Source organism: Ursus maritimus, unplaced genomic scaffold (genome assembly GCF_017311325.1).
Source record: "Ursus maritimus isolate PB19 unplaced genomic scaffold, ASM1731132v1 scaffold_21, whole genome shotgun sequence".
Classification (NCBI taxonomy): Eukaryota; Metazoa; Chordata; class Mammalia; order Carnivora; family Ursidae; genus Ursus; species Ursus maritimus.
In genome coordinates this window covers 47060067-47081800 of record NW_024424564.1, presented here as the reverse complement: position 1 = coordinate 47081800, position 21734 = coordinate 47060067, and the positions used below count along the sequence as shown (strand labels likewise).

Sequence of the window (21734 nt, the reverse complement as noted above, 5' to 3'; positions counted from 1 at the left end):
GCGAGGACCTTCCGCCCCGCACAGACGTGGCCAGGCCCGGCCGCGGAAGACTGGCTACAGCCCGAAGCCAGGCCTCCCTCGACGCTGAGAGCCCTTTCCATTGGGCAGTTAGAAAACATGGCGGAGCCCCGCCCCCGCCTTCCTCGCGCACCCACCTCGCGGCGCGGGGGCGGGGCCTCAGCGGCCGCCGGAACACGGGCTTCGGTGATTGGCGGAGGGCCGTGGCCTGGCCGTCACGTGAGGCCGGGTTCATTTGTTTGCGGAAGTAGAAGGAAGTAGAAGTGCTGAGTAAGCCGAGGTGAGTGACGGCGCAGGGGAGGCGGGGCCTGGGGGGCCCTTCCCCAAACCAGCTCCGCGCCCCAGATTCGGTGGCCACCACCCCGACCCTCTTTCGGACCTCCCTTGTGTTCCCCGGTTGTTAGTCGTGTCCTTCATTGACCCTTGTGTGACCCCCTAAGTGCCCGTACCTTCCGCCCTTTGATTCTTCAGCGCCCCCAACTTCCATCTGTGACAGCTCTTGTCTCATTTCAAACTTGTGACCTCCCCAGGGACGCCAGCTTTGGCCCTGGGTCCCTCCTTAGTACCCCAGTCTCCCTTGTGTGTCTCCCCTCTATCACTGACTTACCTTGGTTAGCCCCCCCCCGTCTCCCCCCAACTCTCTCAGTGCCTCTCAGGGCCCCCAGTTTTCACTCTGGGCCGCACTGATTGTCCCATTGCCTTCCTGTGCCCTTTTAAGCGCTTCCGACTTTTCTGCCTCTGTATTCCCACCTGATCCCCCGCACCACCTGTCTTCTGCAGTTCTCCATTGTGTCTCTCCTGTTGTCCATTTTACTCTCCCCCTTTCTGACTCCTAACTGCCTGCTTCTCTCTGCTTATTTTCTCTCACGTGCTTCCAGATTTCATTTGTGCCTGCGCCCCACCATTCTCCCTCATTCCTCATAGCCTCCTCACCCCAGTGTCTCCCAACCCACCAATTCTGTGTCCCCCGCTTGCTCCCAGAGATGGCCTGGAAGCTGGTGATCGGGAAGGTGTGATCTGTTTGACCATGCCACTGGGATGGGCAGGTCCATGGGTGTGGGACAAGGAGGGCACAGGGCTCAGGGATCTGTGCCCATTTTTTTTTAATGGACTACTCATGTGACCCCAGACAAATACCTTCCCTTCCCCTGAGCTTCTGGGTCTTTCCCTCACCTGCCCTTTTACCCACCCAACAGGATGTTAGGCAGGTTTGGTTTGGCAACACTGGTGCCCCACCCTTGGGCTGTATGCAGTGTTTTTGTTATTGTTTCTGCCTTAAAATGTTCCTGGAGTTTGGAGGCTGTTTTCTGTCCCAAGCTGCAGTCTTTGTCTGTGATGGGGGATTGTAGTTCCTGCCCTCGTAAGGCTGCCATGAGGTTGAAAATTTGAGAAAGTGTAGAAGGCAAAACTTTGTAATCAGTATGATCTGGTACAAATGCATTGTTTTGCTATTGTGTGACAGCCAGGACAGGGAAAGGGACATGACAAAAGAAGGAGAGAAAGACAAGTAGAAGGCCCAGCGTCCGCATTTAGCATTTGACAGTATTTATCGATCATCTGCTGTGAGTTCGACTCTTTTGTATGTTGTTGCTTTTACCATTCATTCATTCCTCATTTATTTAACAAATATCACAGACTGTTTCTTACGTTGATGTAGCCAGTGTTATTCCTGTTTAACATAAGAAGGAGGGCGAATGAGTTGCCTGAGGTCACACCAATCCAGGAGGCTGGAGTTGCAACCTGCCAACAGGAACAGTAGAGCCTGTGTGATCCCCCTGCTGTGTGAGGCTCACTGCTGTTGTCTCAGCACCCAGGGCACTTTTTCTCCCTTCCACGGATTACTTTCTCAGTAGGTGACAGTATCCTCCATGAGAATTTCCTTCTCACTCAGCAGAATGACATCACCAAGAGACAGAGGAAGTGCTGTGTGTGCGTGTGTCTTTGGAAGGGGTGAGGGGAGTCGTAGTGAAGAGGAGGCCTTGTTAGGAGCTTCGCTTTCTAGAGGGTGGCTCCTGGGAGAACATTTTAATAGGTCCATGCCTGAAATGCTGCTTCTCTCTCTCTCTCTCTCTCTTTTAATCCATCCTCGTTTTTCAGGTGACCTCATCCAGTCTCATAACTTTAAGTACCATCTCTACTCTGACAACTCCCAAGTTTATATCTCCAGTCCAGTCTAGATCTTTCCACCGAATGATAGACTCACTTATATAATTGCTTGCTCAACACCTCAAACATGGGCATTTCAAAGTTAAAGGTATTTAGAATTAAGCTCCTGGTATATACCCCTTCATCCCTTCCCCACCTTCCACCAATGTCTGTCCCTCTCACTTACTTTCCCGTCTTTAGGAAATGGCAGTGTTATTTCAGTTGCTTAGGCTGGAGCTGTGAGATTATCCTTACAGCCTCTTGACACCCCTCATCCAGGCAGTGATGTGTTAACGTCGCTGCTTTGCTCCAAGCGCTGCAGTGGCTTTTCTCACTTGTATGTGCCTGGCCCTCTGTTACCGCTCTGACCTCACTGGTATCCATGCTGTTCTTGGCACTCATCAGGCATGTGGCAGCCCCAGGGCCTTTGCACTTGCTCTTCCCTCTGCCCGGACATTTCTTCACCTAGATATCCACAGTTTTCGGCAGCGTTTCCTTTTAGTCTTTATTCAGGGTCAAGTTCTTGGTCAGGACTTCCCTGGTCACCCTGTCTAAAATTTCAGCCTCTACCTCGACGCTTCTTATCCCCCTTCTTTGGTTTCCTTTTCTTCTCAGCATCTATCCAGCATCTAAAACCTACGTATATGCTTTGCCTTTTTTATCTTCTTCATTATTTATACCCTTTGCTAAAGTAGAAGATCTGGGAGGGCAGGGATTTTTGTCTAGTTCACTAGCCGAGTCTCAGCTGTTAGGACAATGCCTGTCCCAGAGTAGGTCCTCAGTAAATATTTATAGAATGAATCATTAAATGATTCATAAAATGGGCCACCCTGTACCTAGGCACGAGGCCAGCGATCTCTTCAAGTTACCGGTGTCTCCCGTCCTTGGGGGCTTCAGCCCCATGTTTGGGGCATTCTGCTGCCTCTGTGGTCTAGCTAAGCGGAGCAGGTGAAGAAGACAACTTTCCCTGTCTTGAAGGCCATTTGGCGCTGGCTCATGTGACCGGCGGTGCGTTTTTAGCTGTGAGCCTTAGCTTCTGGAGGGCAAGAGGCTGAAAATCAAGCCATTCAGCCACGTTCCCTTCAGGCTTTCTCCTGAAGGCAGTTTGAAAATGACGAGATGCTGCTCCGGATGCTAACTAATCGGGTTCAGACCCTGGCCAGTCACATAAGCTCCTGTGCCTCAGTTTCCCGCGTGTAATAGGGGTGGAAGTACACCGTGTCTTAGGAGTGTTTTGAGGATTAAATGTGGGAATTACCTCCGACACCTTGTGGGGCTCCGGGTGCCCAGTGGGTGCTGGATGAATGTAGCAGTGTTGCTTCGTGTGTGAAGTGGCAGGGGCAAGCCCTTCTCCATTCCTCACATTAGGTGTGAGTTTGGGATGAGCTGGGGTCAGAGAGAACATTTGAAGGAACATTTTGTTTTAGAGGCAGCTTTGGAGATCCAGAGGCTTGGGTGGGGGATGGAAAGGACATTTGACCTAACCCCTTCCTCCAGTCAGCCTTTTCTTATGCACTAATGGAGCACCTACTGTTTGCGGGCCCTCTGCCTAGTGCAGTTCAGGAGTCAGAAGAAGAAGGCAAGAGTCCAGCCGCTGGCCACACCTCCCACTTCCTTTCTCTGGGCCTCAGTTTCCCCATGTGCCAGACAGAGAGAAACACCTGCACTTCCTTCTTTCACGGGCATCCGTGAGCTTCGGGGCAGCTAACAGATGTGGGAACCCGTGCAACCATAAAGCGGGGTGCTCTTGCCGGTGGGCGGAGGCCAGCGTGTGCTGATGCGCTCGTGTGCTGAGAGGCGCGGCTGGTGGGGGCTGAAGGAAGGAAGGCGGCGGTGCTTGGGCCGGGCGCTCTGACCGTCCTGCCAGGGCGGCGGATGGGGGGACCTCAGCTGCACAGGAGGGCGCCGCTGGCCTGTGCCAGTTGTTCCGGTCATGGGACATCCTGTCGCAAGCAGCCGGGGCTCGGGAAGCCTGATTTCCAACTCGAGCGGTTCTGTGTGTGCTCCCAGGATCCCCCACGAGGCCAGTCCTGTGAGGTCAGCTTCCTGGCCCGGCTGCCGGTGGGATCCTGTCACGCACTGCAGGGCAGCTGTCGTGCCGCTCTAGCCGGACTTCATCGAGAGGGAAGCAGAGGGCCTGTAGAGTGTCCCTGCTTAGACTCTGCCTGAGCTCCGGGTATATAAAGCCAGACTTTCCAGATCGAAGCTCAGTGCCACTTGGGAAGCCCAGCAGATACCCCATAAATGTTCTTCTGAGTGTGTGCACGGTGGTGGTGTGCTGGGCAGCCCGGAGTGGGCGGGGAATAGGGTGTGTGGCCTGTTACCACCCGCAAGGGAGTAGGAGAGCAGGGGAGGGTGCCTCGAAGGTCCTGGCCCCGCGGGCTTCCAGTGGCTTATTCATTTGTCCTACTCATTCACCAACCATTTTTTAAATATCCACTATCCATCAGGAACAGCATGCTATGTGCGCGGATTAAAAAAAAATAAAGGGGGGGAGCAACCCAAACCAACAGATGCACCATCATTATCCCAGGGTAAATGCTTCTTTGGGGGAGCCCCTGGGTAGGGTGAGGGTACCCCTAGGGCGAAGAGGAGGGGAGACAGATGAGTGAACGCAATCTAGGCGGGAGTGCGCACAGGTCCATGGAGGCGTGCGGGTGGTATGTTCTGGGAGGTTTCTGGGGCAGCATGGCTGGCCAGGTTGCTTGCCTCCCTGCCCCGAGCTTGGGCTGTCTCTGGAAGGTGATGGGGAACCACTGGGCTGGTGTAAGCATCGGATTTGCATCTTGTGGTAGTCACAGAGGGCTTGTAGGGAGGGATGGTGGACCTGGCCCTCACGGCGCTTGTAGACCGGAAGGGTATAACTTGAGCTGGGAGCGATGCAGGAGGGACCAGTCCGGAGCTCTGGGTCTCCATAGGGAGCCATTGGGCCTTGAAGGACAAGCAAAGGCTCTGGCAGAGACGGGAGTGAAGGGGGGCAGGGGAGGACATTCCAGGGAGGACAGGCCAGGAAGTTTAACAATTCAGGGCCTCTCTCTTTTTCTCTGAAAGAGATAACTGTCCAGGCTAGGAGGTGGGGGCACGGGGCCCAGGGCCTGGTGGCTTTCTACTCCCTCTCTTGCTTGAGACCTACCTGGGGTGTCTCAGGGAGTTCATGGCCGAGGTGGAAACAGACATCTGAGGATGGGGTCCGTCTGGCCCCCGTAACCAGGCACGCAGGTCACAGGCTGGCTCTGAGCACGGCTCTAGAGCAGATGCTGGCAGAATGGCTCCGTGGTGACCAGTATTCATGTGGGTCCTGGCAGTGCCCACAACTCCCTGTGTGCTGCCCAAGCCCGATGAAAATGCTCATTCCCGGCCAGGCAGGCTCCTGTCCCCGTGCCCTCCCTTACCTTATGCTCCTCCTGTGGGGAGGCCTGTTGCCCAAGTCCCCACTGCAGAGTTCATCTGAAGAGTCACCTCGTACAGCCATCTTTTCCTGACTCTTCCCCCAGGGGGACAGGGACTGGGTTTGGGTCCCCCTGTGACTTACTCATTTTAGGAACCCAACCGGCCATTTCTGGGGAACTCACCAAAAATGCCACCTGTTGGTTCCCCTCTCCCTCTGACCCCAGTACTGCTTCTTTTTTTATTTTTTTGGTGGCCATCAGCATGTCCCACTTTAACTTGCCCTTCCAACACCCACAATCTGAGGCCTCTCTGGGCCTCGGTTACGTCCTCTCTAAGATGGGGACATTAATGCTTGTCCTTCCTGCCTCACAGCTCCTCTCCTCTAGGGCTGCCTTCCCCAGCAGCGGCTTCGTAAGCCTTCCCTGAAGGAATCAAGCAGGCACATGGGGCCTTTGACAGGGGACGGGTGAGCAAAAGTAAGGAGAACAGGCCAGAAATCTCTGGCCTCCCTGTAGGGCAGACACGGTCGACACCCGGAAACTGCAGAAATAGATAGGCAGAATTGTCAGCGTCCCCCTCACCGCAAAGGTCTTGGGTTTGTGGCTGCTCGAAGCCTCCAGTGCCCAGGAGCGGACAGCCCCATCATGTGACCTTAGTGTCACCTGTGTCACCTACGCGCAGGGAGTAAGCCCAGGTGAGGAGCCCTAGAGAACAGTTGTCAGCAGGTAAAAGCAAATGTTGATCCTGTGGGGAGGTCAAGGGCAAGGGTCTGTGAGAAGCGAGAGGGGGAGGAAGCCGGGAGGGAGGGGGCTGCTCCGCTGCGGGGCATCCTCCCCCCTGCAGCTGTGCTGGAAAGAACCCGGGCTCTGAGGTCAGGGGCGGGATGGGAGGAAGAGCACAGAAGCGAGAAGGAAGCTCGAGCATGCGCTCTGTCTACTTCTCACTTGCCGCTTTCCGGGCTGCTCTGTTATGATGTTCCAGGATGTGGCCCTGGGGGGTTCATTTCCTTTCTTCCACCTTGTGATAACAATGGCCACTGTTTGCGTGCCCGCAGTCGGCCTGCGTCCTGGACACTTTCCCTCCATTGTGTCATTTCACCCTCACGCCCACCCTGGAAGGCTGGGTGGGAGTCAGACCTGTCCTTTCCGTGGCCAGGCTGCCGTCCAGGTGTGGGAGGCAGCCCTCACCCACCAGCCCTGAGCCCCTAAGGAAGGTGTCTTTCTCCTGGGGCGGGATATCTTCCTTCCATCCAGCTGGACCCCCACGGTGACTCTCCCCTTAACCCCAAGTGGGCTCATGGGTGCTGGTGCTCCCGACTCCCTCCAGGAGGTGCCTCCCACCTGCTCTCTGGGAGGCCTCTGTGCTGCTTTGCTAAGCTGGTCCTGACCCCTGCGCCCCCATCTCCCCAGCTGTGGTCCCCAGGGGCTCAGCCTGCACTCTTACTTTCTTTAACAAATAGAATCATTAAAAAAAAAAAAAAGCATTTTCCATACCATTTGATAAACAGGAAAAAGAAAAAAAATGGCCCATAAACCCAATATCCTCATAGTGTTTTGGTATTTTTCCCTCACCCTTATTTTTTGCGGCATAATTTTTACTCAGTTAAATTATGTTTTAACAGACTTTCTGTGGGCCAAGCCTGTGCCAGGGGTCAGTGTACAGAGGTGAAAGGACCAAGCACTGTCCTTAAAAAGCTCTGACGGTCTAGAGCCAGCTGTCTGGCTCTAATTCTTGCTCCTCTGCCTCCCAGCTGTGTGACATAGGGCCCATTGCTTTACCTCCCTGTTCCTTGACTTTCTCATATGTAAAACCAGGATAATAATGGTGACAATTTCAAAGGGTGGTGGTACAGATTTTTTTTTAAAGGTTTTATTTATTTGAGAGAGAGGGCATACAGGCAGGGGGAGGGGCAGAGGGAGAGGGAGAGAGAATCTCAAGTACACTCCCCGCTGAGCATGGAGCCCAATGTGGGCCTCGATCTCGTGACCCTGGGATCATGACCTGAGCCGAAATCAAGAGGCAGACACCTAACCCACTGAGCCACCCAGGCACCTCAGGGTGGTGGTCCAGATGAAAGATGAAGATATGTAAAGTTCTTAGACCAGGACCAGAGCACAGAGAGGCACTCGAGCGTTTGGTGTGATGGGTGTGATTAAGTGTACGGTCTGGCAGGAGGATGAGGGAGAGGAAGGATGTATCAAACAAATCAGCGTGGAGAGGGAAGGAGGTGCGAGACAGCATTGCTTTCGGCAATCGGCAATCGTGCATGACAGGGTGGGACCAAGCGGAACAGGCCGCACAGGGAGGGAGGGGCCTTGCGGGCCGAGCTCGCAGCCCACAACCAGCCCGGGGAGCGCCGTGGACTCGATGCCCCAGAGTCTGTGACACCACCACGTGCTTCCTGAGTTCCTCAGTCACGGCTTTTAATGACCACGCACTATCTCTGGAGTGAACACGTCACAATTTAGAATTCCTATAATATTGGGCACAGAAGTTGCTTCTGTTTCTGTGTCAAACAAAAATTGCTACAGGGCACACTGATGTGCGGGCCATGCCTTCCGTCTTGGGGGTTTCTTTTCCAGGGACCAATGCCCATGCCTTCTCTTGGGACCCCTCCCTTCTCCCCTGGCTCTGGGAAGGGGCACAGGCACCCCAGCGCCTCTGTGCTCTCAGTTCCCGAGTGCAGAAGAAAGAAGGAACTTGACACAGGCCTAAACATTTTTTTTTAAAGATTTTATTTATTTGAGAAAGCATGAGCAGGGGGAGGGGCAGAGGCAGAGGGAGAAGCAGGCTCCCCGCTGAACAAGGAGCCCAATGTGGGGCTCCATCCTGGACTCCGGGATCGTGACCTGAGCTGAAGGCAGACGCTTAACCAGCTGATCCACGTGGGTGCCCTCAGGTCTAAACATTCTTAAGAACATTCTCATTTAATCCTCACAGCACACAAGAGGGGCGCGTTGGCCTCATTTTTTAAAATTTGTTTTCTTTAGAGAGAGTGAGAGCAGGGAGAGGGGCAGAGGGAGAGAGAATCCCGAGCAGACGCCTCACTGAGCACGGAGTCTGACGCAGGGCTCGATCTCACGACCCTCAGATCACGATCTGAGCTGAAATCAAGAGTCAGACGCTCAACCGACTGAGCCACTCAGGTGCCCTGAGCATTGTCCTCATTTTAAAGGGGGCACTGAGGCTCACGGTCTGATCATGCCACCTCTTACTACTGATCCTAAGAGGAAGGTCGTTACAAAACTTCAGGGCGCTCCCAAAACTCTGCAGTCACGGTCTTTGTTTCCGTATGTGTCCAAGGGAGGGCGATGGAAGTGAAGAGGACTAATGCCTGTGGAGCGCTTGCTATCTGCCGGGTTCTGTTATCGGGCATTGTTGTGGTTCTCGTGTTACAGATAAGGCAACTGAGACACAGAGGGGTTAAGTGACTTGCCCAAGGACACACAGCTGGCGAGGATGGGAACACAGTTCTCCTCCAGCTCTTTGCCTTTGCAGCGACCCAAAGGGGACAGTCGCGTAAAGTGCCTGCCTAGTAGGTGCTCTGTCTCCTGGTATCATTATCATTATTGGCCCTTCCTCCCTTTATCAGTGGTTCTTTGAGGCTTCTTGTTCTTCCTTTTATCCCTAAGTTCCTTCCTCTCCTCGATAGCTGGGCCAGAGTGTGACTGGTGTCCGCTGACATGTCCACTGTCTTCCGGGGTGCCCACACTTCCATCCTCTGTCCTCAGTGTCTGGGCTGCGCTTTTGGTGGGTGACTTCCTGGCACAGAGCCAGAGGGCGGCCTCCAGCTAAATGTCACCCAGCTTTGGTGACACTGCCTTAGGAATGCAGTGTGCTTTCTGGGAACCTAGGAAAATAGGAGACATCTGATTCTGTCATCCAAACTGGGGACAGTTTCCGCAGCAGGAACTGGAATCCTTTGAGTCTGCAACATAATGTTTCCATCCACACACAAGTTCACTGTTGCTGAGTCCTTACATTCACGTTCATTTCCGAGGCACCTGGTTTCATGTTCTCAGAGCTCCTTGGGAAAGCAGTGGTAGCAGGCACCAAAAATTGGAGACTGATGTCCACGGTCCCCGTGCACCCGATGGAGTGTGGGCCGATCCTGGTCCCCTGGCTGTATCTGGTCGAGACGGGACCCTGGTTTTGTTTGTGGAATTGAAATGACTCACGCCAGGCTTTCTGAGCGCTGGACTTCACGAAGCAAGAACCGCTCCCTTTGGGCAGGGCAGGATCGTCTGTAATGTGTGTTCCTGTCTGCCGTGTCCCTGAGCAATAGGGTCCACACTGCAGATGAGGAAGCTGAGGCTCTGGCGGGGAAACTGGCCAGGAAGCAGGACGGTTCTGGTCCCCGGGGCATGGTGGCCGCTCTGTCACTTCCCATCAGGCCTTTTTAGCCCCGACTCAGTGTCGTCTCTCTTTCTCTCCCCTCCTTTCCAGGTCCCTCCTGGCCCGGAATCAGAGGACCAGCACTGGTGGGGAGCCATCTGGGAGCCCGTGCAGGAAACTGTTGTACTTGGTGAGGTGGGCATGGGAGACCGAGCCCAGCTGACCAGAGACCCCGTTTTCTTCCAGACTGAGGGCGCAGGCGGCGGGGCCTCCCCACCTGGCCCGCAGAAGATGCAGTTCTTCGGCCGCCTAGTCAATACCCTCAGTAGTGTCACCAACTTGTTCTCGAACCCGTTCCGGGTGAAGGAGGTGGCTGTGGCGGACTACGCCTCGAGTGCCCGGTTTCGGGAGGAAGGGCAGCTGATTCTGTTCCAGAACATTCCCAATCGCACCTGGGACTGCATCCTGGTCAACCCCAGAAACTCACAGAATGGATTCCGGTGGGTGATGGTCAACTGCCACACACACTTCTTTCCTTTGAATCCTCAGACTGGTGGTCCCTTGGCCAAAAAGCAGCTTCTTTGGGCCTAACATCTGAGGGCTCTGGAGAAGGGTGGGAGAGGATGGGGAGAGGGACCTTCTAGACTCTATACCTCCTGGCCCGTCAGGGTCCCCACAGCAGGGGCGTGAGGGTAGAAGGCAGGGCTTTTCCCCCGCCTCTGGGCTGGACCCGTGTAGAGGGAGGGAAGGAGGAAGGACAGGAAAGCTGAGAAGGGTCAAATCAGGTGAAGTCCAGGGTTTACCTGTATTCCTGGGTCTTTAAAGGCATGACTGCCCTTGTAGGGGCCGATCAAGTTTCGTTCAGGAGAACGTATAAGAGGTCGACAGTGGTCACTTTTCAGGGCATGCTGTCTCTCCCATGGGCTAGAAGGAAAGTGTAGGAAGCCAGGACAGGGCTGAGGGAGCTGAGCAAGCTGCAGGGCTATTGGCATAAAGGGGAAGGGTGGCCAGGCCCCCAAAATGCAGGGTCCAGAGGAGCTTGGCAGACTGGCTCTGAGCTGGCCTAGTGTTGATGGGCCTTTTTCCATTCGTTCATCCATCTGGCCAGCCCGCCATCCATCCCGTCACCAGGCACCAGGCATTTGCAGTGGCTTGGGAGTCCCAGGCCCTGGGCTAGGTCCAGCTGGCGCTGTGAGATGACAAGATACGCTCCGTGCCCTTCTGTGCAGTCTTGGGTGGAGGCCATGTGCCAAGCAGGCATTGTACCAACCATGCGAGGAGAGCTGTGGGTAGAAGTGAATGGTGGGGACACAAGGAGGTGATCCCTTCCTGATGGGCTCCTTGGAGCCTAGAAGAATGAGTAGGAATGTGTCTGGCAGAGGAAAGCAGATAAAGTTGTTCCAGACATGCAGAGGCGTGGGTGGGAGGTGGGGGTGCCCACAGGCGGATGGCCCCGGGCCGGATCCCTGGTGTGCGCAGAGCTTTGGCGAGAATTGAGGCTGGAGGGAACTTCTGGGGTCATTCCGATTGAGGAGACATGGCAGCAGGAGTCTCAGAAAGTGGCAAGCTGGGAGTCAGGGTCCAGCCAACAGGAGGAGAGTGGAGGAGGCCAATCAGGAGAATTTAGGTCTGGTTCCACAGGGAAACTGAGGCAGAGGCCCCCACCACGGGTGGTTGGACAAAGAACACAGTTCAGCAGCCAGTCCGGACGCCAGTTGTAACACGGCAGAGCTAGTCCGCACTCTGGGCGCAGATGGGCCTGAGCTGATGGCCGTCCCGCAGTCTTGGGTCAGGACAGGGCGGGCTTCTACCTGCGGCTCCGGAACCCCTCCACAGGCCCGCAGCCGGGGGCTGCTGATGGGAATGCACAGCCGAGCAGAGCGGTGGGCCCACTCTCTGGAGGGCCACTCAGCCTTACCTTTTGGGTGCCGCCCTGGGAGCTCCACCACCTTCCACCATCACCAAGTCCTGTCAACTGTAAATGTCCCTTGACAGGACTCTGGGTCTGTCCCGGCAAGCTCGAGCCCCACTGTGGGCAGACTTCCATCCCAGGGGGTTAAACTCTTTGCTAGCAGTTTATTAACTGCATGTTTATTTATTCCCCTTAATTGGAGGGCACTTTATAGTACTATCACATATGGTGTATTAACACATCCTCCAGTGACCCGTTGAGATAAGCAAGGAAGGTGGTATCCCATTTTGCAGATAAGAAAACTGAAGCTCAGGAAGAGAAGTGAGTCATTCAAGGTTGCATGGGAAGCAGTGAAGGAACAGAATCTGGGTCTTCTGGCTCCTAAGCTATTTCTCTGTTCTGTGCCACTGTGTGGTTCCCTGTGTTTGGACAGAATAGGGAGCATTGGGTGGCGTTTCAAGCCAAGCACGCATCTCCTCTTGGAATTCCTGACAGCCCTCACTTGGCTCACCTGCTCCCGCCCCAACGTTTCTGTTTCAGCAGATGGCATCACCATCCCTGTACGAGGTTGTGCAGCCCAGAAGCCCAGGAGCCATCCTTGATTCCTTGGGCTCCCTCCCGCCCGGATCCGGGACATTACTGAGTTCTATCAGGCTCCCCTGCCAAGCATATCTTGAGTCTCTGCTGCTTCTCCACCAGTTATGTTTAAGGTTGGCTTGAGTGATAGAAAGGCCAACATGATAGTTGCCAGACAGGATGGACTTTTAGTTTTCTCCTAAGTGACAACCACAGCAGATAGTGGTTCCCAGGGGCCCCAAGTCCCCAGGGGCCCAGGCTCTTGCTGTCTTGTTGCTCCACCACGTGTGGCCTTTATTCTCTAGGCCACCACATGGCCCCAGATGGCCATGCCAGATCCAGCCATCACAGCCCCCTTTCCAGTTAGCAGAAAGGTAGACGGTGAACAAGGGCACTCACCTTCTTTTTAGGGGCTTCTCAGAAGTGGCACACATGTCTTCCACCTGAATCCCGTTGGCGGGACTTAGTCACGTGGCCACAGCTAACTGCTAGGGAGGCTGGGCAGTGTAGCTTGTATCCCAGCCACGTGCCAGTCTAAAATCCGGGCTTTCGTTATTCTCCATTTTGCTGCCGGCTCTTTCCAGGCCGTGGTCCTTGTACACACAGACTCCAGCTGCACTCTGCCTCCTAGCCTGTTGTTCTGCCTATAGTCTTGCTCTCCTCCCATCCTCTTCCAAGCTGCTGTCAGAGTGATCTTTCCAGACGACAAATCCCATCACTCACTCCCCTGCTTCATTCTTCAAGAACTCCCTGTTTCCTTAACATACTAGCTGCTTAGCCTGACTTGAAAGGGTCCGTGTGATCAAGCCTTGCCTCTCCCTCTGGTCTCAGCTCTTGCCACCCTGTGCTCCTGGCCTTCACGTAGACTCTTAGGTCGTCAGCCTAGAGCATTCTCCCCTTCTTTGCCTGCCTCACTTCTGCTCACCCTTCAGGCTAGAGGAGGTACTGCTGCTGCGTGTCCCGTGGCATCCATCCCCGCGCTCAGTAGACCACCTTCCTGGTAGACCACAAACCCCGTGAGGGTAGCGGCCGCGTCTGTCTTGTTCGCCCCGGTACAACCCCCAGTGCCCAGCAAGGAGCCTGGCACACGTGGGTTTGTGCGGTGCATGTGATGTATTTGCAGAGCTTCAGCAGTATTTGCAGAGGGCCGCTGTGCGCCGTGTCCTCTGTTGGGGCTGGGGACTGTTGGATTCAGGGCAGTCGAGTGTGTGAGCTGGGAAGCAGGAGCGGGGGTTATGAAGGGTTGCAGAAATGGCAATGTCAAGTCCTGGGGTGTGACCTCTGAGTGAGGGCCAGGGCCCTGGGCTTCTCCTAGGGGCAGCCATCCTGGGGTTTCCCGGCTGCTCCCAGCACCCTGCAGTTTCTAGAAGGAAGGTATGGTTTACTAGACTTTCTCTTCAGGCTGCTGCGGTTCTTTTTTTTTTTTTTAAGATTTTATTTATTTATTTGATAGAGAGCACACAAGCGGGTGGAGTAGCAGGCAGAGGGAGAGGGAGAAGCAGACTCCCTGCTGAGCAGGAAGCCCGATGTGGGGCTCGATCCCAGGACCCTGAGATCATGACCTGAGCTGAAGGCAGACGCTTAACTGACTGAGTCACCCAGCCCCCCCCCCCCTTTTAGAAGATTTTATTTATTTGAAAGAGAGAGAAAGTGAGCATGAGCTGGGAGAGAGGGAGAGGGAGAAGGAGACTCCCCACTGGGCAGGGAGCCCGATGCGGGGCTGGATCCCAGGATCTTGGGATCATGACTGAGCCAAAGGCAGATGCTTATCTAACTGAGCCACCCAGCGCCTGCCTTTTTTTTTTTTCTTTAAGACTTATTTATTTATTAGAGAGATAGTGTGAGCAGGAGGAGGGGCAGAGGAAGAGGGAGAATCCTTGAGCAGATTCCTTGCTGAGTGGGGAGCCCGACGCAACAGGGGGCTCGATCCCAGGACCCTGAGATCATGACCTGAGCCAAATTGGCCGCCCAACCGACTGAGCCACCCAGGTGCCCCTGCGGTTCTGTCTCTTAAAGGTCTCCTCCTGCTTTACTTGCCCGGAGGGCTCTGAACTGCCCAGAGTCCAGAACTGGGTTCGAGGGAGATGCTGAGGTGTTACTTCCAGCCTCGGGCCCCAGATAGACGTGTCCGTGGGCTGCACACAGCCGCGTCACTTCAGGATGGGGGAGGGAGTCAGGATCTTCTGAATCCTCAGGTGTTTTTTTTTTTTAAAGATTTTATTTATTTATTTGACAGAGAGAGACACAGCCAGCGAGAGAGGGAACACAATCAGGGGGAGTGGGAGAGGAAGAAGCAGGCTCCCAGCGGAGGAGCCCGATGCGGGGCTCGATCCCAGAACTCCGGGATCACGCCCTGAGCCAAAGGCAGACGCTTAACGACTGAGCCACCCAGGCGCCCCTAAATCCTCAGGTTTTATGACCTAAGGCCCTGGGACCCTTTACCCCCAGTATCCGTACTGGGTGGAGAGACCGGACCCTGGCGGGTACCGAGGGCGACATCAGCAATAATAGTATCTCCTACTGCATGTGAGGCACTCAAAAATTTCAGTAACTCGCCCAACTCACGTTGCTGGTCAGCTGTGGAGCCGGGGCTCAGACCCAGCATTTTGGCTCCAGAACCCACTTCTTCCTTTTCTTCCACTAGGGCCACTTTGCACCATGGCACTGGGCAGGACTTGGCTCACCTGGGCTCATCCCATGGCCCCCCTGGCCTGACCTGTGGTCCAGAGCCCTGGCTCTTCTGTGTGAGCCGCGGGGTGGTCACTGGTAGTGTTGTGTGAACATTATGGTTACACCCGTACTTATGTTCCTGCTACGAATTAATCATTTACTACTGACATTTGCTGGTGACATGTGATATTTGATGAAACCCGCCAGTTCTTCACTGGTATCTCAGCAGAAACAGGGCTGCACTTTCCAGGAATCGTAGAAAGAATGATCAGAGCAGGGACGCGCGGGTGGCTCAGTCAGTTCAGCGTCTGCCTTCAGCTCAGGTCATGATCCCAGGGTCCTGGGATCGAGCCCTCCATTGGGCTCCCTGCTTAGCCGGGAGCCTGCTTCTCCCTCTCCCTCTGCTCTTCCCCTCTGCTTGTGTTCTCTCGCTCTCTCAATTTCAAATAAATAAATAAATAAATAAATAAATAAAATCTTAAAAAAAAAAAAAAGAATGATCAAAGCATGTGCGACGTGTGATCTTTGCTTCTCGAAAGGGGACTGATTTTTGAGGCCCTCAGAAATGAAACTACTGGTCAGCACCTCGGACAAGCTGAGTGGCATACCCCGTGCTTGCTCCTTCCCGATTTATCCAGCCCGCAGCCCATCGTCTCTCAGCAGATGTGAATACAGCAGCTCTGTCCTCCAGGAGCTCAGGCAGTAGCCAGAAAAGAGGTCCATACGCAGCATGCAGGGGGATAAATGTTAGAATGTGAACAAAAGAAAGCTCTCAGGTTCTCCAGACTGACCTCACCTTTTTACACTTCTTTCTTTGTCCTCTCTGTTCCCCGATGCCTGCTCTGTGAGCCGGTCCTCGCCTGCTCTCTTCTCCCTCAGCACTGTCCATACTGCTGTCAGCCCCTCTTGCCTCGGATCGGCCTGTGGCTGTTTGTACTTCCGTCTCCCCACTAGACTGCAGAGCTCCTGAGGGACAGCGTCTGCGTCCAAGTCCTTTCTCCTAATGCCCATTGTAGCACCGGGCGCTCAGCAGGTGCACGCGGAGTATTTGTGGAGTGGGTGATTGACCCATGTCCACTGGAGGTAGACTTGTGTTTGCTAGGAGAGTTTGGAAAAGGTCTCTTGGGTGAGAGATGGACCTACAACAGGGAGGAAGATGTCACCTGGAGAGAGGGCGCTGCAGGGAGAAGTGCATCGCGGGCGAAGGCACAGAGGGGCAGGGATGGAGGAGGAGCCCTTTGGAGGGCCTGTGGAGGAGGGCTGGTGCTCAGCTCTGAAGCTGGAGAGTTAGATTCCACTCTAGCCTAATGGTTCTTGGCCATTGGAAGGTCCAATGGAAGGAGGCCAATGGACCTCTCCACCCTCCAAATGCACTGACACACATCTGCATGTGATTTCCTGAAGTTCACAGAGCCTCCCCCACCGGACTTATCCACAGGCCATTCCCAGCCAAGGCAAAGGCTCCCCAGAGCTGATGCCGGGTGGCTTTTGTCTGGGGGCTCGGTTTTAGAAGAGAGGGAAAGACAGCCTTCTGAGTCCTCCAGGTCCTTGGCCTTTTTCTGAATCATTCTTTCACCCGTGGCTCTAACTCAAACCTGGCTCTCCCCCGAGGGCCTCGAGAGATTTCTCTCCTGGTCTTTACTCCACTGGGCCTGGAAGTGGGACAGGGTGCCCCTTGCTCCCCAGCCTTGAAATTCACGTCGCCCTATACGGCCCGCGCTCTCTCCTGGGGTTTCCCGCACACCGTTGGGGCCGTGCGCCCCTGGCCTGGAGCTCCCTCTCCCCATCACTACCCGTCTTGACTCTCGGTGACTGAAATTCGCACAGTGTCCCTCCTCACGCCCACGGCTCTTGGGCCAGCCCTCTCCCAGCCCACATGGCCATTCCCTGGACCTTGTCATCATCATCAGTAACGGGGGCTCTTCCAAAAATACAAGTGTCAAGCACCCCACTTTCCGCCCTCTGCCTCCTGTCTTTCCAGCGCCTTCTCCCTCATCCTCTGAATGCCAAGTTCCCTGCCCCCTGCAGGCATGGACCCAGCTACCCCCCTGCCGTGGCCCCATCCCTCTCACGGGCCTCACTTCTTGCCCTGCAGAAACTCGTGGCCTGTCATGATGTTCACCCCCTTGCATACCCTCTCTGCTCCCTGACTTCTCTCTCTGTCTTCTCTGCTCGGCAAAACCCCAACACTAGCTAATTCCAGGTCTCCACCATGGCTGGTGGGGCTCCCCTCCGTGCTGCTCACTCCCACTTCAAGTGAGCCCTGCCCTTGGGCAGCCCTGGGCTCGGAGCCAGTAGGCTGGCCTCGCCCTGTCCTTCCCCTCCCGCCCCCGCCCCCGCTCCCCGTGCTTACCTACAGCCGGTGAGCACCCCCACCCCGGCTGCCCACACCTGTACCCACATACTGCGCCTTCCCTGTTGTCACTGTCATCGTAGAGGCCTGTCCCCATCAAGGTCAACATCCCCTCATCCACTGTAGGACATCAGTTCAGCAATTCTTTCCTCTCTCCTCCGCGACTTCCCCTGCTTGACTAGGTATTTTCCACTGCTATCAAATGTGCTGTTTTCTCTTTTAAAAAGAAAAAAAATTTTTCATTCTTGAATCCACTTTCCTCCCCAGGCACAGCCACTATTCAGTGGTCCCCAGTTCCCTCCTCCTGTTCTCTCTCTAGACTAGTTAAAAATAGGGAAATATGCCGCACATGGAAAAGTACGCATAGCTCAATGACATCATCACAAGTACCTCTAACCAGCCACCCACGTCCAAAGGTAGAACGTTGCCGCCCCCCGGAAACCCCCTTTTGCTCCCTTGCCCCCCAAAGGCAGTCCTGAACCTGGCTTGCATGGTACCTGCTTGTTGGCTCCGCGTTTTGTCTGTGAGGTGTCCGTGGATGTTTTGCACGTAACTGGGGCCGACTTCTGCGCGCAGGACAATTGCCCTGTGTTAACTACACCACAGCTTCACTTATTCGTTCACTGACGGGACTTGGGGCTGCTTCCGGTTTTCTTGGTGCGTGTCCGCATGCCTTTCTGTCAGGCATCTATCGGGGAGTGGAATTGGTGAGCTGAGACCACACACCCCTCAGCGGATGACGCCCGTCTGGTTTCCTCCTGGCAGTGAAGGAGATTCCTGTTACTTCACATCCTCTGCTACTTAGTGGTGCCAGTGGAAAAAAAAAATTATTCTGTTGGGTGTATAGTAGTGTCTTATTGTGGGTTTAATTTGCTTTGGTCTGATGACATACGAGTTTGAGCACCTTTGGGTAGGTTGATGAACCATTTGGCAATCCCCTTCAGTGCAGTACCTACTCCATTGCTCTCGAACACTTAAAAAACCTAGTTCTTGGGGCGCCTGGGTGGCTCAGTCATTGAGCGTCTGCCTCCGGCTCAGGGCGTGATCCTGGCGTTCTGGGATCGAGCCCCACATCGGGCTCCTCTGCTGGAAGCCTGCTTCTTCCTCTCCCACTCCCCCTGCTTGTGTTCCCTCTCTCGTTGGCTGCCTCTATCTCTGTCAAATAAATAAATAAAATATTAAAAAAACAAACAAACAAAAACCTAGTTCTTTTTCTTACAGAGTTTTAGCATCTCTGTTTAAATACACCCCTGTTGTCGGTTACGTGTCTTGCGGCCGTCTCCCCTCGTGGCTTGCTGTTGGACTTTCTTAACGTGATCTGTTGAGAAACAAGAGTTCTTCGTCTCAAGGAAGTTAGAGTCACCCATCTTTACCATTGGTTTTCCTGTGCTGTTTAGCAAAGTCCTCTACCAGAAGGGGTTGAGAATATTTTTCTATAGATCTTCCAGAAGCTTTATTATTTTGCCTTTTGTCACTAGATTGATTCTCTACCTGGAAATGACTCCTTGGTCATCACGTCTACTCTCAGGGGAGTAGAAGTTCTCAAGCCTCAGTGGAAGGCCTTGGTTTACAAGGGTCCTTCCACCTGGCGGGCCTTGAACTTGAATCTCTATTTCACAAGGACTGAGAAACCGCCAGAGTTTCCACTCACTCTGGGTCCTCTCTGCTGCTGTTTTCCGTTTTTTTTTTTTTTTTTTTAAGATTTTATTTATTTATTTGACAGAGAGAGAGGCAGCGAGAGAGGGAACACAAGCAGGGGGAGTGGGAGAGGGAGAAGCAGGCTCCCCGCTGAGCAGGGAGCCCAATGCGATGCGGGGCTTGATCCCAGAACGCTGAGATCATGATCTGAGCCAAAAGCCGACGCTTAACGACTGAGCCACCCAGGCGCCCCTTCCATTTGGTTTCTTGACATCTCGCTCTGCCTAGCTTATGAGTGAAGATCGCATGCAGAACTTTGGGCTTACTTCCCTGTGATTCCCTCAGGTTCTGGTCTTCTCGGCAACTCTGGATGCCGGCTTGTCTCTGCCCAGCCTCGTAGGAACGCCAGCAGCCCCTGGCTGCCTCCTAGCCTGTCTGTCCTTCACATCCCACGTCGCAGATCCCAGAGTGCCCTGAGTGAAAATGTGGGGCTTACCTCAGCGTGCTTCCCTCTTCTCTACAATCTTGGCCCTAGGTGCTTGCCTCCCTGAGGTTCCCTCCAGCGCCTTCTGGCACTCATTGGCATTTGATCCTGCCATTCTGTTCGTTTTCAGCAGGAAGGCTAGTTTGATACAAAGCTCCTCTGTCCTATCCAGAGATGGAGCTTCTTCCAGAAGTTTGATATGGAATATTTACATTACCACTGGGTCGAGACATTTCCCAAATTTCCCCACGACTTCTTGCTTGAACCATTGATAGTTTAAATGTATCTTGCTTAATTTTCAAATATATGGGAAACGTTTCATTCTCTTTTTGTTATTGATCTCTTGCTTAGTTTCATCGTGGTCAGAGAACATAGGCTCAATATTTTCAGGTCTTTGAAATTTGTCCAGATGTACTTGACGGCCCAGCTTACGTCCAGTATTTCTAACTTTTGTTTGTGTGGCTCGAAAAGAACGTGTTTTTGGGGCGCCTGGGTGGCGCAGCGGTTGGGCGCCTGCCTTCGGCTCAGGGCGTGATCCCGGCGTTATGGGATCGAGCCCCACATCGGGCTCTTCTGCTGGGAGCCTGCTTCTTCCTCTCCCACTCCCCCTGCTTGTGTTCCCTCTCTCGCTGGCTGTCTCTATCTCTATCGAATAAATAAATAAAAATCTTTATAAAAAAAAAAAAAAGAAAAGAACGTGTTTTCTGTAGCTGGTGGGAAGGGTGTTTCATATATGTCTGCCAGGTCAGGTTTACTAATGATTCTAGATCCAGTAGGGATTTTTTTTGGTTTCATTGTTTATGAGTAGTAAAAGTTATTAAAATATTTCAGTGTGATGGCAGATTTGTTTAGTTTGTGGGTTTTTTTTTTTTTTGCTGGAATTATGGATGATTTGTTTGTAAACATGTCTAGTTTTTATTTTTTATTTTATTTTATTTTTTAAAGATTTTATTTATTTATTCGACAGAGATAGAGACAGCCAGCGAGAGAGGGAACACAAGCAGGGGGAGTGGGAGAGGAAGAAGCAGGCTTCCAGCAGAAGAGCCCGATGTGGGGCTCGATCCCGGAACGCTGGGATCACACCCTGAGCCAAAGGCAGACGCTTAACCGCTGTGCCACCCAGGCGCCCCATGTCTAGTTTTTTAAAAAAATCTATCAAGTTTGACTTTATTTTGGACCTTTAGTATGAAGTGCATATTAACTTGTAGTTGTCATATTTTCCTAGAGGGTTGAAACTGTTATCGTTATGAATTACCCCTCTTTGCTTTTTACCTTAAATTCCACTTTGTCTCATATCCATATAGCGTCACTGGCTTTTTTTTTTTTGGTTAGTATTATATTGTATTTTAATCTTATACTTTTAATCTTGTTTAGAGTATGGAGTTGTCTTTTCTTTCCCTCCTTGTCTGTTATTCCTTATAGTTATTTGGAACATATAATTTATTTCTTCTTAATGTAATTGTCATATATTTGGGTCTAACTCTGTCATTTTCTTTTTGTTGTCGTTCCACCCATGTTATTTTCTTTATTCCTACCCTTTTGTCTTCTTATGCACTGAGCTTTATTTTTGCTTTGTTTTCGGGAGCTTTGCTGAGATGTAACTTACCAAAAAAAAGAAATTTATCAATTTGACACGTAGCATTTGATGAGTTTCAGTAACGCACACCCACGTGCCATCACCACAGTCAAGATACACGTTCCTGGGATCACCAAAATTCCCTCTGCTCCTTTGCAGTAGTAAGTCCCTTGCACCCACCATGGCCCCCGACAAACACTGATCTGCTTTCTGTCACTATGGCTTTGCCTTTAATCATACAGCGCGTAGTCATATGACTTTTTTTTTTCACTTAGCGTAATGGTTTTGCAATTCACGATCCAGTGTTTTCTTATTATCCCATGTGTTCCCTCCCTGTCAGTTTGGAAGTTATGCATTCTGTCATTCTCTTTTAGCGATAGCTGTTGGGGGACAGTTCCCCACGGATTTCTCGTGGGTCTCTACATCTTGCAAGCGGAGACACTGACTCCGTTTGTTCCAGGCTATCTTTACAAGGACGTTCGTATAGTGAGCAGCCTTAGAAGATAGAGATTGGGTCATTCCCTAGAGCAGAGGGGGAGGTTTGCTTACTGTCTTCTGCAATAAGGGTCATATCATCTTCCCGAGCAAAGCTTCGGCAGATTTGCTTATTAACGACTGTGGAAGATTCAAGTTCCCT

At 53.1% G+C, this 21734-nt stretch overlaps 1 protein-coding gene across 7 annotated transcripts in view; it reads left to right on the top strand.

Moving 5' to 3' along the window:
• The first annotated feature begins 218 nt into the window (after positions 1-218).
• Positions 219-21734, top strand: part of PLA2G6 (phospholipase A2 group VI) — a 57233-nt gene continuing 35717 nt past the window's right edge. For 5 of the 7 annotated variants that reach the window (XM_040637520.1, XM_040637518.1, XM_040637519.1 and 2 more), the window contains exon 1: positions 8652-10388. In XM_040637520.1, coding sequence (XP_040493454.1) covers positions 9853-10388 — 536 coding nt within the window. In that variant the 5' untranslated portion in view covers positions 8652-9852. Of the gene's footprint in view, positions 299-8651; positions 10389-21734 lie in introns of those variants that run through there. The other 2 variants (XM_040637522.1, XM_040637521.1) reach the window with 2 other exon arrangements.